At 32.5% G+C, this 17,131-nt stretch overlaps 3 protein-coding genes across 4 annotated transcripts; 1 reads left to right on the plus strand and 2 right to left on the minus strand.

Annotated features, from left to right (window-relative positions):
• Nucleotides 1-144: 144 nt before the first annotated feature.
• On the minus strand, nt 145-2,001 carry LOC141674403 (CENP-B homolog protein 2-like). Its single transcript, XM_074481111.1, has 2 exons — nt 801-2,001; nt 145-209 (listed from the first exon to the last, which is right to left on the minus strand). Exons 1-2 carry the CDS (start codon nt 1,999-2,001, stop codon nt 145-147), a joined length of 1,266 nt encoding a protein of 421 aa, XP_074337212.1.
• A 1,079-nt stretch (nt 2,002-3,080) lies between these two features.
• Nucleotides 3,081-5,378, plus strand: LOC141670979 (tRNA-uridine aminocarboxypropyltransferase A). The gene is made up of 2 exons (XM_074477041.1): nt 3,081-3,476; nt 4,704-5,378. The coding sequence occupies exons 1-2, from the start codon at nt 3,149-3,151 to the stop codon at nt 5,120-5,122; spliced, it is 747 nt and encodes a 248-aa protein (XP_074333142.1). The 5' UTR covers nt 3,081-3,148; the 3' UTR covers nt 5,123-5,378.
• Nucleotides 5,379-5,498: 120 nt separating this feature from the next.
• Nucleotides 5,499-11,142, minus strand: LOC141670978 (protein LNK2). Of its 2 annotated transcripts, XM_074477038.1 has the most exons (8): nt 10,816-11,123; nt 9,409-9,706; nt 9,169-9,295; nt 8,277-8,547; nt 8,004-8,093; nt 6,974-7,651; nt 6,733-6,890; nt 5,499-6,386 (listed from the first exon to the last, which is right to left on the minus strand). In XM_074477038.1, the coding sequence occupies exons 1-8, from the start codon at nt 10,837-10,839 to the stop codon at nt 6,233-6,235; spliced, it is 1,800 nt and encodes a 599-aa protein (XP_074333139.1). In that variant the 5' UTR covers nt 10,840-11,123; the 3' UTR covers nt 5,499-6,232. The 2 variants fall into 2 exon arrangements, with proteins under 2 accessions (XP_074333139.1, XP_074333140.1); XM_074477039.1 differs by lacking the exon at nt 5,499-6,386 and having other exon boundaries at nt 6,739-6,886; nt 10,816-11,142.
• Nucleotides 11,143-17,131: the final 5,989 nt, after the last annotated feature.

The following is a 17,131-nucleotide window of genomic DNA, read 5'->3' on the forward strand; positions in this document are numbered from 1 at the left end:
TCCTCAGTCAACAAATGCTTATGTACTCTTCCTTTATGTTGTAAGCATATATGGAAGAGTGGTTTGCAACATTGTGAACATATTTTAAACCATTTGGAATGTGTTGTTCAATGCAGTCTCTAGGAACCGAACTGCGACTGTGACTTAATTATCTTGTTCATGTAAAACATCGTCGTGCTTGTAGATTTCTACTTCACTTTGCTGATCACCTGCAAATTTTGATTCAATAAGACAAATATAGTTGTAAATAAACTGAACTCGAATGAACTTTTAACGAACCTTGAATAATATATAATAATCTTGTGGCACAAATTTTCTTGTATAAACTCATGTTTAGCAGTATCTGAACTGTTTATAAACATATAAAACTGAATCGAACTCGAACAAACGAAACAAAAATAATTGGCTAAAATTTTACGATTTATAAAAAAATGATCATATGTTATATATAAATTATGAATTACATAAGTTATTCCCATACAGTAAAACCTCTGTAAATTAATACTCGGTTAATTAATAATCTCTCTAAATTAATAATTTTGTCCGGTCCCGACTTGGGCCAGTTCAAAAAATGATCAATTTCGATAAGATAATAAGATAATAATTTTTTTGAAAACCCTGTATAAAAATATGATCTCAATAAAACTATAAATTAATAATTCCCTTATATTCATAAAAATATAGCTATTACATCTTTGTAAAATATGATTCAATTGTAATTTGCTTTTTCATATAATTTAAATCAACATGAAGCTCATCCCTAATCTTCCTTATTGCATCCAAAAGCTCGGGTGTGGTACTTTCATGTTGCATCAAAAAGTTATTAAGCATTTTTGATGCCTTGAGTGCTTCTTTACGTGTAACCGGCTCCAACGGTGTTGTATCGTCTTCAAGATCATCTTCAACACTATTTTCAAGGATGGTGTTTGCAATCTCTTCTATACTCTGGACCTCGGAACATGATTCATTTTCACCCGGATAATCTAAGAAGTTATTAACATCCATTTTATTACGATAACCTAGATCCTTAATCATCACCTCAAGTTCATGAATGTATTCTTCCGGAGTTGTATGTTCATTTAAATTGCTCGAAACTTCATCTATGGAATGAATTTTGCAATATTGAAAGCACCTTGCTATTGACTCTTGTTTTACATTTGTCGTCCACGTCGCGACTGCATAATTGATAGCATCCAAAACATTAATCTTTCCTGGATCAGATTGTCCCAACTCATAACCTTCTAATAACCCACGATAAAATCTCCTGCGATAGTGCATCTTGAAAGCTCTTATAATTTCTGCATCACAAGGTTGGATTTTTGATGTCATGTTAGGTGGCAAGAAGTACAACTCAATATTTTGTAGTCCTTCAATATTTTTTGGATGTGCTGGACAGTTATCTACCACAAACAAAATTCTTCTGCCTTGCATTTGGCTATCAAACCAACGAATGTATTCATCAAAAAGTACACTAGTCATCCAAGCTCTTTTGTTTGCACGATAATGACAATTCAAGCTGCCCATGTTAACATTCTTGAAGCACCGTGGCTTTGCATACTTTCCAATAATCCATAAAGGAATTTTTTCAGAGCCATCTTCATTGCAACATATAACAACCGTGAGCCTTTCTTTGTCTTGTTTTCTTCCTTCAAGTTGTTTCGTAGCAAGAGAGTGATCAGCTTGTAACATGTAAAACAAACCAGTTTCGTCCATGTTAAAAACATCTTTCATAGGGAACTGGTTTATTTTTTCCCTTATGGACTCCAGTTTCTTCTCCATGTCCTGTACATCAACAAGACCACTTTCTCCAAAGCGACGAAATGACTTAATACCATGTCTTAACTTGAATTTCTCAAGCCAACCTTGAGAAAAAGTGTGCTCCTGATCTTGTTGAGGGTATAAAATTTTCATGGTCTCTTTTGCCTTCTCTAAAATTAGCTCTCCTATCATATTAACACGATCTTGGTACTGGAGAAACCATTCATAGAGAACCTTCTCCATATCTGGATATTTTGCTGGTTTATGTCGCTTAATACATATCTTTTCTTTTCTCCAAGTAATTAGCTGCAAGATAGTCTGCTGACCTTTTCAGTGTATTTGATATTGTACCTTGACTAACTTTTAGATTAAACTTATTCTCGAGCCACAACTGGAGATCTTTTTGAGTGCATGATGAATTTTCTCTTTTATATTCACATAATGCTTTTCTTGCTTCATCCGTCATTGTTGATTTTGTGACACCTTTTAGATGAGAAGCCATTGTTTTGTTTGTATAATTTTTCCCCAATCTAGTATATACAGTATATATAATATATTTTATGACTACACATACATTGAATACTTTCTATGTAAAATACAATGAATTAAATTAATTCATGTACTTTGAATTTTCCTAATATACATTGAATATTTTCTATGTAAAATACAATGAATTTAACTTATACACTACATGGACTTTGAATCTAATATATTGTACATTACATTGAGTTTCTAAATTCATATACATTGAATTAATTGAATTAAGTATAAAATATAAATTGTACAATTCATTTTATTTAAATTTATGTGAATAAAAATTTAATCAAAAGTTAATTTTGTTTGCTACCGAAAATTCTCTATAAATTAATAATTATTAATTTATCGATTAATTAATACCTCTCTAAATTAATACAATTCTCCGGTCCCAACTATATTAATTTATAGAGGTTTTACTGTATTTATAATATAATAAATATAATTTTTTTCCCGCAAAGCAAATCAGAGTCTCATAATTAATAAGTTGAACCCGAACTGAATCAAAATCGAACCCGGTCAAACGCTTTAAAAATACTACTCCCTCCGTCCCTCCCAAATGTTTACATTTGAGTTGGGCACGGAGTTTAAAAAAATAATAAAGTAGTTGAGGAAAATTAAAAAAGTAAGTAAAATAATGAGATCGATTAATAATATACGTACAAAATGGGTACAGTGGAGAGAAGTGATAGATGTAATTATTTTAAAAATTATAAAAATTTTACTATTTTGAAAAAAATTTGAAATATAAACAATTAGAAGGGATATCCAAGTGTAAACGAACCTGACCCCAGCGTGAACTATAAATATATCATCGAAATGCATCAATTTAGCTATTTAGGCTTCTACATCTCCAATGGAATCAAACCCAACTATCACCGTCGCCGACAAACTCCGGCGCCGAATATGTCCCAACGGATGCGACAGACCAATCAACGTATGTCTCTGCCACAAAATCCCCCGCCAAAAAATCGCCACAAAAACCAAAATAATAATAATACAACACCCGCACGAGACACGCCACAAGCTCGCCACTGTTCCCGTTCTCGCAAAGTGCCTCGATAACTGTGAGATCGTCGTCGGTCGCCGATTGCGCAATACAATCTCTCCCTTTCTCGATTCAATCTGCGCTGATGCTGTTTCGAACCCCCAGAATGCGCGGCGCGTCGTGTTTTTGTTCCCCGGTGAGGATTTTTTTGTAGTTTTGGCAAGTGTTTGTGTTGAATTTGGTGAAAAGATTTGATTTTTATGGTGATTGTGTGGAGAGTTGTGTTGCGATTGCGAAAAGATTGCAGCTTTGGGGTTTGTGTGTGTTTTAGTTGATTTATTTTTATTGATTAAAAGAAAAGATTGGATTTTTAGGTTAATTTGTGTTTGAACTTGTTAATGATATCGAATAGATTAGTAATTTGTGTATGAGAACCGGAGAATTAAACGTGCTGCATTGTTTTAGGGGGCGTATTCAATTGGAATTCTGAAGGATTTTTATGGATTTTAGAAATCATGAGGTATTCAATTTGGATTCGAAATAATCCTTTAAAATCTGAAGGTATTTAACAAAAATTGGAAAAAGTTTTTTAAAATCTGAGTCTATTTAATTTAGATTTAAAAAAATCAATCAAAATTTGGTGGTATTCAATTTGGATTTTAAAAAATCCATCAAATCTGATGGTATTCAAAAGTCCATGAATTTTCTTTTATTTAAAAAAGTTGTGGATTTTGATGAATTTGCTAGTACATTTTTAATATCTTGAAATCTTTTCAAAATACATGAAATTTTGATGAATTTCTAAAAAACTTCACAAAATCTGCAAAACTCTACAAGATTTTGGTTCAACTCTATCAAAATCCACGAAGAATTAAAATCAATGAAAATCTTCTAAAATCCATAGATTATTAACAATCCTTTAAAATCTGAAATTAATACACCCTCTTAAAGTCGGAAAAGTAATGTGATACGAGGCTTATAATAATCCAATTAGTACTTTAGATTTGTTAGTCGTTAAGTTACGGTTATAGTGAAGTTCTTAACATTAATTTGAATGTGGTAGTTGAATGACATTATTTTGAAAGAAATTTCGATACTGTTATTGGAAAATAGTATGAGCGTTTAAATAAATTAATTAGTACTTTGAATTCTTTAGTCTTTAAGTTAGGTTATGTCGAAGTTCTGAACGTTTAGTTGTGTGGTATTCGAATGACTTAAATTTGAAAACATTCTCTATACTGTTACTGAAAAGTTTTATGAGCCTTTTAATAAACTAATTAGTACCTTGTATTTGTTAGTTTTTAAGTTAGGGTTATATCAAAGTTCTTAACAAAGCTGAATGTGGTAATTGAATGGGATGTAATTTTAAAAGCATTTTGTATACTGTTGAAAATTGTTATATGTGACGGAAAGTTGTTTTCAGGTGCAAAGGCAATGCCATCGGTTGATATTGAGGAGTGGAAATCGTTGCACGCTGATGATAATGTTATGAGCAATCTTGTTTTAGTTGCTTTTGATGCGACTTGGAAGCATGCGAAGGAGATGGTGCAATCAAGCTTACCCTTTTTATCAAAGTTTGCAACACAGGTTTCGTTACCTATTAGTGTTGAGGTAGATGGTCCCACGATTTTTAGTTCTGAGTTAACACTTCGGAAGGAACCGTTTAGTGGTTGTAAGAGTACGATAGAGGCTATTGCAAGATGTTTGCGAGTTCTTGAACCAAACGGGGATGACACTGAGTCGAGATTGATTGAGCTTTTAAGAGATATGGTGAAGTTTCAAGCTTCTTTTCTAAAGCCCATGAAGCCGAGAGTGAAGCTTTTAAAGAAGAGTAAAGCATAGGCACCGAGAACAGAGCTGAATAGCTGATAAAGGTTGGTGAATACAGGGGGCATGACTACAGAATTAGCCATTAAGATCAAAATTCAGTTAGACCATTAGGATTCATCTAGAGTTGATATCTTTGTCACATTAATTTTGATAGTTGTTGAGCATATAGATAACAATTTTATTCGGGAAATTCTTAAATTGTAGCACATAGTATACACTTGAAGCAACAGCATTGATTGGAAATATAATAGAATTTGATTGCAAGTTCAGTGGTTAGCATATCTACTTCCTTATCAGTAGCATTGGCTTTGATCATGGCCAAGATTAATAGAACGAAACCATTTTTTTTTTTGCAAATTAAGTAAGAACGAAACCAAATAGAAGCATAGAGGAGTGAAGTCAATTTCATTAGCTCTTATTAAATTGTGTAATAAACATGAGTAGAAACTAATGTTTGAAACTAAATCTATATACGCATGTATGTTAAATGTCTCACATTTTCTCAAAGATCATGGAAAATTTTTGAATAGAGGTGAAGGCAAGTTCAATTTTTTCGCTTTCTTTCTTGTGATTTGAATTTCGAGTACAGCACTCACTTTACTGTGTTAAAGTTGTTCTTTCTTCTCTTCTTAGAACTTGGAACAGAAGTTAAGGGTCCCAGGACCTCGACCTATTACTGAAAAGAAAAACTCTCAACATGTGAAGAATATGAGCTACGCTTAAGTATGACTCCCAAATACATAACAATAAAACTGATGTAAGGTGCAACTCAAGGACGAAGTTCTCCTGTCGATGTCAACACTTAACTTATGCTCTAGGAACTTAAGCTGAAAATGAAAGATCACTGTATCTGGTAGCTCCTTTATATTCATATTCGAGGGGAAAGTGGACAGAAGAAAGATAGAGGAAGTATCTACCTTCTTGAGTTGGTCGGAGGCTGCACCTCTGTCACTTCTTTTTGTGCTGCTTCACACTTTCATGCATACTCTGACATGTTCGCACATGAGCTACCCTTAGACATTTCAACTTCAGCACAGACGAGACCTCTCAAGAACCACATCAGACCTCGTCTCCCTGCAGTTGTAGTTTTCAGCCAAAGTTCCCCTCGGCATGGTTAACAAGTTAGTTGATGTTATCTTGCAGTATCTTAGTAGATGCAGGCGACTCAGCTTTCTTGAGTTCTTCTGAGAAATTAATAGACCTATGAAAGAGCAAATGAGCAACAGTACGGTCAATTGGATTGGTATCAGTTTCCGCCTCTGGCGTTCCTGCAAATCTGGAAGGTCATTAATTAAATGTAAGATTCATGTAAAAAGCAGGTGCAAATCAAACAAAATTGTTTATCATCGACTAAGTTTTAAGTGGTAAACTATTCGTAGTATAGTAAATAATTGCAGATTAAATAATAATAGTTATGATTCATGTTCACCTGACTTCGCATTACTTTACCATATGGAGATGATCAATCATGTCACGTTCAGGTTCAAACATAGCTTACATTAAGGAATTGAATTTAATTTCTCTAAAACTAAACTGGGAAACCTAAAAAGAGCTTTTACATGAAGCAAAAACTTTGAATATATTTTTCTGTAGAACAACTTTTACTGATGCTTGCACCTAACCTTTTGTCAGTATTTGTGTCTTCTCCTGGAAGATATTTAAGATAATTTCCACCTCCTTCCTTTGTATTGCCTGTATTTTTAGCATATTGCCTTTGTGTTGCGCTTTGAGCCAATCTACATAAGCTGTCTCGAATACAAAGTCTCAGTTGAACGTCTAGCTGCAAAGAGTATATCTTTAGCAGTGAACTAAAACCAAAATGCTATATAAGAGAGGTAAGTTTCACCTACTGACCACACTAACCTTTGCAACAATATCTTGAAGCCGATAAAGTATTGCATCCTCCGTGGAGCTATGATCACTTGCCAAATAAATTGTACCAGAATTATCAAGTTCTGCTGGTAAGTTACTATCAAGATTCGGAACGTCAACTTCTAAGTTCCCTTCTAGATGCTGCATCTGATCAGGAATGGAATGTTTCTTACAAACTGAATGTTGAGATTCAGACTTTTCATGACCAAACTGCTTATGCTGTTTTTGAATGGCAAGCATAGCTCGCAGTTGTTGTCGCTGCCTCAACTTCTTAATCTTTTCTTCAGGTGTCATTGTCAAAGGGTTTACAGAAGAACCTGGAAACTCGTTCAAAAATTTTGATTGACCAAAAGGAACTTTAGAAGCAGAATGAAACTGTGGCAAGATGGGTGTAACAGGATCTTGAATATCCATATGTGTATGCCCAGAAGGAGAAAAAAGTAGAGTGGTGATATTATTGTATGGAGAAGACGAGGGTTCTTGGAGTTCTATTTGCCGATTCATCCCAAGAAATGCAGGAGGCTGGCCAGTCTTTGCATAGCGGCCTTCAAGTTGCTGAAATTGATCATCTGATGAAAACCAGATCTTGGGGAAATGCTGGTAAGGTCTGGATTTACTTTCTTCTCCCGATCTTTTACGTCTTCTCAACATATTCTTTTGTCTATCCATCTGTACACAAGAAACAAACTCGAGCAACACTTTGATGTTCAAAACACAAAGAAAACCAATCACTGAAATTTAAGGACCGTGAGCAGGAAGATGTTTATAGGTTCTTAAATTTCTAGCAAGTAAAGAATTCAGTTTCATTTATCCTTCATGTACTAGTACCTATCAGGATATATGAAGAACTGAGGCTACTCTTTTGAGTTGTTGATACATAACGTTTCCTTACAATATTCTAGTTTTTTTTTAATTATATAAACATATGTAATCCTTAGAAAATCTGGTTATCCATCCAGCATCGTATATAGATAGATGGGGCTAGGACTTGGTTATAAATTGCATGTGATTGTAAAGTTACCTTGTCTAAAAATTCTGTTGGGACTGAAATGTTCCCAGCTTCAAGATTCGAATTGACTTGTAGAGTCTTGCTAACCATATCCCTAGCAATCTGTGGAAATTGACGGACAATTACTGTTGGCTTTCATCCAGGTATAGGCATGGTATTTAATATATTAACAGGTATTGAACCAGTGTCACCCAAGGAATAAACAGAGGGAAGGAATCGGACATTCACTGCTATATAGCCGCTTTCCTCAAATCCTCTAAGAATATATTTACCTATTGTGTATACCTTGTTTTCCATGAAGAGATTATCCTTCAATTCTGCATGCTTCAAGTGATTCATGGTGACATGCTTATTCTCTGGAACACAGCATGTGAGATCATTCATGTTACTGTATCCAAGGGAAAACGGCTGAGCTTGGTCTAACAAGTCCTCTGTTTTACCACATTGCTCAGATGTACTCGGTGCTCCAGATGCTAAACGTGAATAGTCCATGGAAGATGACCAAAGCTCATCAGCATTTCCAAGACTTGTACATTCAAATTCGGGATCACCATTGCTGCAAATTAACGCTTGTGTGAATATTTGGTTAGATGACCACAATCAGGGAAGAGGGATGACACTTGACAGGGTAAGGAAATAAATATGATAACATTGCCTTCGTAAAAAATGAAAACATCAAAAATAATTATTTTTCAGGCATGTTCTTCTCCTGATGTATGAATCAATCTTTATTTTTCAGATAAATACATATGTATACAGGATTGATTCATAGCCTTGGATACAGGTCACTTTCAGCAAACTTGCACCTTTAAAATTTGGCAGAAAAAATCATAGTTTCTTAAATTCCAGCTAACAATTATCTGCAGATAATAAGTTGTGCCCTAGTCTCTGTACTATTTACAGAACCTGATGGTGGACAACATAAGAGTAGTAGCATGGTGTGAATGTGAAGGATATTTATTAATCCAGTGATTAATATTGCCAAATTATATGCATTTCTGTGCATTTTTTTGGTTTAATTTTAAGTTTTTATAAATTGATTTGTATAGATGCCTGAGACAGCATTTGAATTTTGAAGGGACTTGATATGTAAGAATTATGTTGTCTGATGATTTCTTACACAAGCACATTGATTTAATGATTTTAAGTGATACGGGATACTAAGATTGTGCATTACCTGAAAATTCTATCTAGATCATCAAAGCTTCCAATGTTATCCCAATCATAGCCAACCAAGTGGCCTTCCTTGTCATTATTGGGATTTTGAAAAATCTGACTGCAACAATCGAATTCAGCTGGCATATCTGTTTAAGAAATATGTAATTATAAACCTAATATTTGACAGAGGAAATCATACTATAATACAGGCTCATTGAAAATTAGTGTTATATAAGTAAGTTGCTAAGAGCAACAGTACCCCTTGAATCCTTCGATACATTGGCCAATGATTTGTTCCATGAGACCACATTGTGTCCAGCACCTAAAAGAATTTCAGTTTGATTACATTCAGAAGATCTCTCTTGTTTAACCACATCAACCTCACTTGAGGAAACAGTCTTCCTCTGTTTAGATGATTTCCCATTAGCAATTGCTTCATCCCGTTCCTTCTTAATATGATCCCCTGATACATCTAGAGGGTTTTCTTCACTTCTGCGAGGAAACGGGACGATGTAGTCATCACTGTCATCAGCCTCAGCCCATAAGATATCTACAAGCTAATATCAAACAGATTACATGGTGTCAGTATGCAATTTTATATATTTTTTAAAAAAATTGCATGTATAATATTGACCTTTCCTCCTTTGATACACAGATGTGTTGATGAACGGACATACAGGAAAAAATGCAGCAGATTTTAATTTAAAATGATCACTTGTGCAAATATCACCGGTGTATTGAAATTTAAACCACAAACTTAAATGTCATATGATGTTCTGAAATATATATGTTGATACACAATATAGCTGAAGATGCCAATAAAGTGTTCAGATCCACTGGATTAAACACCTTAAAAGGATGAGTAATATAGCATTGTTATCATAACAAAATTATGTCAAGTGTTTAAAGTGAATGCTAAGAAAAAGTAGCAGACTTCAAAGCTAAAGATGGCCTCAAGCAGTCTCCCAGTGAACTGATTTAGCTCCTTTTTACAGTAGTTAGACAGTAAAGAGATTAAAAAAAATATGACTTTAAATGGCTACATGAAAGGATTGACAAAGGTCTTAAACTGATGGCCCAAAAAGGTGGCTAATTTTCGTGAATCTGCCTCTAAGATGAAGCCTTGAGTAGCACCTCCATATCCATATGATGTCGCGAACTAGCTGATAGCAAGTGGACACTTGGTCATCGTGCTTGGCAGGTTAATAAGATGTCGTAGATTTGTTAAGTAAATACCCATATTGTTACTTATTGGCTGGTGTAAAATAGCCCGCTTCTGAAACAATATAAACTCCTCATCAATTTCATTAATATGATTGTTAAGGGCTCTCCCTGTGTCAAAAGACCAAAAGACTTGCACTAATCCTATTACATGAGTCACTCTAGCTTTGAACCAAAAAAGAAAATCATAAATTTTTTAATTATTTGCAATTTGCCCAAGAAAGAAAGCATAGGAAAAATATACCAAAAAACTATATCAAGATGTAGCATTTACATGACAGCAAAAGTAAGAACACGAAAGAGATTTAGCCCAAAAAACATTAAAAAAAGGTAAAAAAAAAATTCTATTATAATTTTTATCTTTGATCATTAGATAGTCGTATATGTACAAAAAGAAGTATATTGTTTAGTCACAACTAGTAATCAAACCTCCCCTAAGCTTTACCTCTTGGTCATCCCAATGAAACATTGCTCAAGAAGTATGAAGAAATAAGCAACACATATCCAAATTCCACACACTAAACACCCCTTAGCAAATCAAGAAAACACTGAATCCCAGATCACAAATCCCAAACCAAAGCTTCAAATAGTGCTGCAATGAACAAATATACAGATATGTATATGCAGGAGAGTATAAAAGAAATTAAACACACGTGGATTAAACGGATGGATGAAATGGAAATGTTAACATGTCATGCAAGTGCATGTATATCTACTAATATATTATTATTTGTGGCTATATAGGCTTTGTGATCAATTAATGGGACCTCATTTGCTAGTTGTTTACATTTTGATTTTATGACAATCAACAACCCTATGTAGTCTTTGTGGTTAGGTTTGGTTGTAAAGGTTTGTGTGGAGGCCATTTTTCTTGGCCCCTGATATTTTTTTGCTTTGGGCCTAACTTGTTTCCCTGTAGTATGATTCTCACATTCTAATGTCTAAATGTTTGGTTTAACTGTCTGTCAGAGTAATGTTTGTTAAAAATATCTGTGTCCAATGGGTTGCTTGTCTTGTTCAAATGTGTTTGTGTTTCACGATTAGATTGGTGTACAAATATGAAAAGTTTCTGTTTTTTGGTTTCAGTTTGAGTTTGATTTTATTTTCAGTTTGAAAGGGAAGGCAATTAGCCTTCAAATGAACTGTCACAAGTATACTATAAAATAAAGGGACTTATAGTTTTTGGTTGTATCGGATTCGGAATTATAGCCATATTTCAATCCATTGTAATTTTGTTTGCCACAATATTCATAGTGCACAATGTGATCGTGCCTAATGCCTACTTTATCTTTCCATCAAAAGTATTTCCGTAGATTTAAGAGGTAAATACCAAAATGTTTAATATCCAAGATTAATCCCTTTCCTCTTCCCAAATGTATCAATTGTGTGCAATTATACAAAATAAAAAATATTTTGAACACGCATTTTCGGGTATCGCAATTCTGCATCATATAATACCGTACATGAAACAACACACTATAAGTGATGTGACATATGAATTGACGCATTAGGGTCAAAGGCAAAAAAAATTCAATAAATTTTACCTGCTATATTTATTTGTAGTTGGTTAAGTACTTGATAAATTAAAATATATTTTAATTTGGACATGTTGGTATATCCGATTTTATATTCACTTTCTTTATAAATAACTAACTTTATTATTCGTGCAAGGCACGAATTTGCTTTAATCAGGTTATTTTTTACTTTTACTTATCATATATATACTATACTATAATAACCGGAACGGGGTATAATTTGTAGTTTGGTTGACCCTCATTTTAGTTATTCTTTTACATCACGACCGTCGGATCTTCTTTATCAAATAATCAGAGCCGTTAGATCCACATACTAAAAAAATACACTCCACAAGTTCTCATGTTCGAATCCCGTCAACAACAAACATTTATATTATTTATAAAAATACATATAAGTTCTCAGTTTCGAATCTCGTTAACAACAAACATGTACATTATTTATAAAGATACATATAAGTTTTCGGATTTGAATTTCACTCACAAACAACAAACATTTACATTATTATTTATGAATAAGATCTCATCAATCATATACTATTTATACTATTTGAACCTAACTTAAAATTATAATTATATAATCATTATTTAGTATTTAATTATTTATATAGAATTTTAATAAAATTATATAAAATAAAATTAAAAAAATATAAATATTAACCAAGACCCGTGCATCGCACGGGCCGTAAACTAGTTTATTGTAATGTCTCGTATATTTTAGTTGTGTGGATCATTTCAATTACGAGTCTGTCTACTTATCAAGGTATGAGCATGTTCTGATATAATATTTTTTAAATTTTTTACTACATGTGTATAATATATTTTGTAAATGTTTATGGTTGGCAAATATGGAGAATATTTTTAAAAAATCTTCCATACAGTCCTTTATGACAATTAGTATTAAATCGCCTATGTAATAGAAACTGAATGAAATGATTAAATCTAACTTGATTATTAATATTTATAATGATTAAAGTTAAATATTTCTCACAAATACAAGTTAGTTTATAATATTGATGAAAATTTAAAAATTAAAATATGGAAGAACTACCAAAGTACATATAATATACTGAAATTTAAGTTGGAACATAGTTTACGAATTCAATGAAGTAGGTGTTAATGTGTGTAAAGGTTTGTCTAATGTATGCACATGGTTACACATTAATTACTTATTTCGTTCTATTTTTACGAGGCGGCTTCTTGTTATTGATTGAATTTTTTGTGCATACACGGGGTTCATTATCATTAATAAAAGGAGCCAACCAAAATTTTACCATTCATATTTTATTGTGTGTCCTTGGGCACATACACGAAAAAATGATAATGTAATATGCGATGAGTACTTATGTGCGTCATTTCAAAATATTCATTACTTCATTGATGTTGTCATCCCGTCCAGCTTCGATGTTCACATGTTATCCTTTTGTTGTTGTGTATTGTCGTTATCAATAACTATTTCACCCATTCAAGATAGGGGCATGTTCTACATCATATATTATACCCTTACAGATATATTGATTCTTAAATTGTAGATTCATAAATATTATTCTATATTTGTAACTTTATACTAATTATTGATTAGGAAAGATATCTTGGTTGTAATATAAGAGTGTGATTGTATACGCATAGGTTTGGTATACTGAATAATCAGCTCTCTTAATTCTTGGAGTCCTTCAAATTTATTATTTTCTTATGATCTCCTCTCATTGATAGTTTGGAAAAAGAATCAAATTCTTTTTATTAGGAAAATGTGGGATTTAACCCTATATTGTCAAGTCATTTTGAGTTATATTTTGAGTACTTGATTATTGCACGTGCACAAGCGTAATGAGTGATACTTGGAGTGTGTTCTTCTCTAAGAGAGTATTTCAAAACATATTTAATTATTAAAAATAATTAAGGTATGAATAAGATACAATCATTAAAGTCGGTCCCTTCATAGAGGAAATTTGTTGTAAACTTGTAGTCCCACATTGAAATTGTAAAGAGCTTTCCTTAACTTTTTATAGCAAGAAACGTGTGTAGTGTTAACCCTTGTTGACTGAGTGTTGCTCTATTTTAATTGCGGTACACACGTTTCTCGCATATAGATCTATTATATCGCTATATAATCATAAAAAGAGACCCTCAAACACATTTCCTCTCTCATTCATGTCAATATTTCGCCTCGATGACAATGTTTTAAGTCATTCAGCTTTATTGATGTGATGTTCTTACGTCCATACATCATTAACACTCTTTTTATTCTGGAAAGCTGCTCTCTGACACATACGATAAGGGGCAAATACACTCTAAGAAGACCGTCTATTGTTATACTCGATTTTATAGCTTTCTCCTTATTTGTTTACTTTTGTTTCCGTTTTATTCATCCATTATGTTGTTTACACACATGCAAACATAACTTTAATTATTTGTTATAACTTTTATTTTTCTATAGATTTTTCAACACTTTTTGTATGCCTTGGCCCCGTTAGTTCTTCATGTTCCAATTACCATATTTTCATTATTGTTACGAACTAACACGCCATGGCGTGAAATGTTTAATTATCATCACTATTAATAATCATTCTCAACTTTAATTATTTTCTTTGCTTTGTTGATTTAATATGACTTGTCATAAAGAGCCCCGTTTAGCAAAAATATGGACTTATTGTTAGTGTTTGTGCTATATAGACAACATTATTATGTTTTGTTTATAACATTTGGATTATTAATATTTATGTTCTATCGATTATTCTTCTAATAATTTATTAAGTCTTAATTTACTGCGATATAAATATTAGATTAATAAATATCCTTGGAATATGATATGAATTCTATATCTCTAAGTACGTGACTTATAAATGAGATTATGTGAATAGTATTGATATTTTCAAATATCCCTAGCCGAGTATTATTATTAAGGAACAACAATCATAGGTATAGTGATACTAAAGTCGAAAACACAGGCATATGTAAATATACTTGGTGCTGGATAGACCCAATGTGAGATTCTACATGTTTGTTGTGTCATAAGTAACACTACACCATATTTGACCTGTAGCAACACCAAAAAAAATGTTAAAATGGCCAAAAAGTGTCACCTAAAGCAAAAAAAAACTGGCTATGGTTACATTTTTTGAAAATTTGGGGGCGTTGGATTTGCCCCTGCTACAATAGGAGTCTACGGTTACACTTTTTAAAATTTTGGTAACACTGGTAAAAGTGTTACAATAGAAACCCTATGGTTACACTTTTTATTTCTATGGTAACATCATACAAGTGTAACCACAATTCTATTGTAACACTTCTCCTTTAATAACACCGAAAAATATGTTACAATATTCTCTTTTGTAACATCATTTATTCTATTGTAACATAATTGTAAAATAGTTCAATTCTTTTGGTAACATTTTTGTAGCTTATTGTAACACTTCCTTATAAACACTTTTATATATACAGTAACACTCTTTTATTAATTGTAACATTTTTAACAGTTTTGACAATATAAAAATATCTATTGGTTACACTTTAATTTTTAAAAAGTAATAAAATTTAAATCTACTTGTAACATTATGACTTGAATTGAGAACTATTAATCAAATTACAAGTTCATCAAACTAATAAAAAGTTCCAAGCAAACAAAAATAAACCAAGTTTCCAAAAGTCGCAACGAGTTCCAACTAAACTAAATATACAAAGTTTTAGTATCTCAAGTTACCATCCAACAATAAAAACTAGTTCTACTGCAGAAACATGTCAACCAAACATGTCAACTACATGTCATCTCCACTGTAGTAATCTTTAATTTGATGCTTTTGTAATTGCAAGGACTTTTTCTCATGCTATAGTTTGGCCATCTCTTCTTCCTATTATGTGATATAAGAAACAAGTATACAATTGTAAGAACTTTGGAAGAAGAGGTATAAGAAAACACATACTACAAAGAAAATTACCAAATTGCAATGCAAAAGTGGATGTAAGTGTGTGAATATCCATGTTATAAGCTAAATTGATTGTGCGGTAGAGAAGGTAAACGGTAAAACATAATTAATATAACAAATTAAGACACTCAACTGTAGAAAATTTGTTGCAATGATCCATCTCATTTTCCAATTTGATGTTGTGTAGCTCCGATAATGTATAGGCAGAACACTGAATCAAAAATTTTAGAACTAATCATATAACTAATCATACAAAACCATATAACTAATCATACAAAACCAAACAAGTCGTCATGTATTCGTATCAAGTGTGATTAATGTAAAGATCCCCAAATATCAGTTGGCATGATAGCACTCTTGACGAACAGTAGTTAAGTCACTCTATCTACGAGAAGTAATAATCTCAACTCTCAAGCAAGCATATCAAGTAACTAAGACAGCGATCATATTATCATCATTAAGCATAAATATGTTCATCCTCTAAGCCTTTCTTTAGCATAGCATGTCAACAATTCAAGTATTTATCAGACCTTTTCAAGCAAATATGATAATCTCGGATAATTAATGTGGTACAGAAAACAGAAGGCCAAATGCAGACACATTTCATATTTCGCCACGATTCCAGTCTCACAATTTAGGGAAAGCGAGAAGTGTAATTATAAAACAAACAACAACACTGCCCTCAGAAACATGTGCTAAATAAGAGACTCCAATTACACAATAGCTCAGGAAACATTATAACAGTGGAAAGTCAGGTGAAGTGTAATTATAAAACAAACAACACTGCACTTAGATATCACATTGACTTAAAAGGCAGTAATAATGCACATTATAACGTTGTAAAGTCAGGGGAAGTTCTATACTGTATACATTTGGAATCTCTGGACAAGTAAAGTCTAAGCCTTAATTTACATTGCTTTACTAAATTGAGCACTAAATCAAACAATGGAAAGCTTCTTAATTATATATATTATGCATAGGACAATTACCTTGCTTTTTTAGAATCTTTTCTTACGGACTGATACATGCAACAAGTTTGATACAGAAAACTTAAATCTGGGAATACGGAAAAGAAACAGAATTAAAATTGATATAAAGCATGAATAGATGATGACAAATACAAAAATAGAAGTAGTGAATATCCTTTTAAAGCACATACACTTGATAAAACAATTATAATAATAAGCAATTATTTTGCCCTTTATTGTTGTTCCTTCTCAGCTTGTTTACAAGCTTGTTGACACTGTTTCCATATCTGATTATAGAGTTTAAATTAGGGAATATGTGATGCAAGGAAATTATTGGA

Source organism: Apium graveolens, chromosome 7, assembly GCF_009905375.1.
Source record: "Apium graveolens cultivar Ventura chromosome 7, ASM990537v1, whole genome shotgun sequence".
Lineage (NCBI taxonomy): Eukaryota > Viridiplantae > Streptophyta > Magnoliopsida > Apiales > Apiaceae > Apium > Apium graveolens.

What these genes read in the sequence shown, in the direction of transcription:
- LOC141674403 (XM_074481111.1), bottom strand. Translation starts at nt 2,001, where the DNA reads ATGGAGAAGGTTCTCTATGAATGGTTTCTCCAGTACCAAGATCGTGTT. An exon ending in CTTTTTGATGCAACATGAAA is followed by an intron (nt 210 to 800) that starts GTACCACACCCG and finishes CAAAATTTGCAG; the next exon opens with GTGATCAGCAAAGTGAAGTA.
- LOC141670979 (XM_074477041.1), top strand. Translation starts at nt 3,149, where the DNA reads ATGGAATCAAACCCAACTATCACCGTCGCCGACAAACTCCGGCGCCGA. An exon ending in CGTCGTGTTTTTGTTCCCCG is followed by an intron (nt 3,477 to 4,703) that starts GTGAGGATTTTT and finishes AGTTGTTTTCAG; the next exon opens with GTGCAAAGGCAATGCCATCG.
- LOC141670978 (XM_074477038.1), bottom strand. Translation starts at nt 10,839, where the DNA reads ATGTTTCATTGGGATGACCAAGAG. An exon ending in TTCATTGGGATGACCAAGAG is followed by an intron (nt 9,707 to 10,815) that starts GTAAAGCTTAGG and finishes GTTTGATATTAG; the next exon opens with CTTGTAGATATCTTATGGGC. An exon ending in TGTATCGAAGGATTCAAGGG is followed by an intron (nt 9,296 to 9,408) that starts GTACTGTTGCTC and finishes TTTCTTAAACAG; the next exon opens with ATATGCCAGCTGAATTCGAT.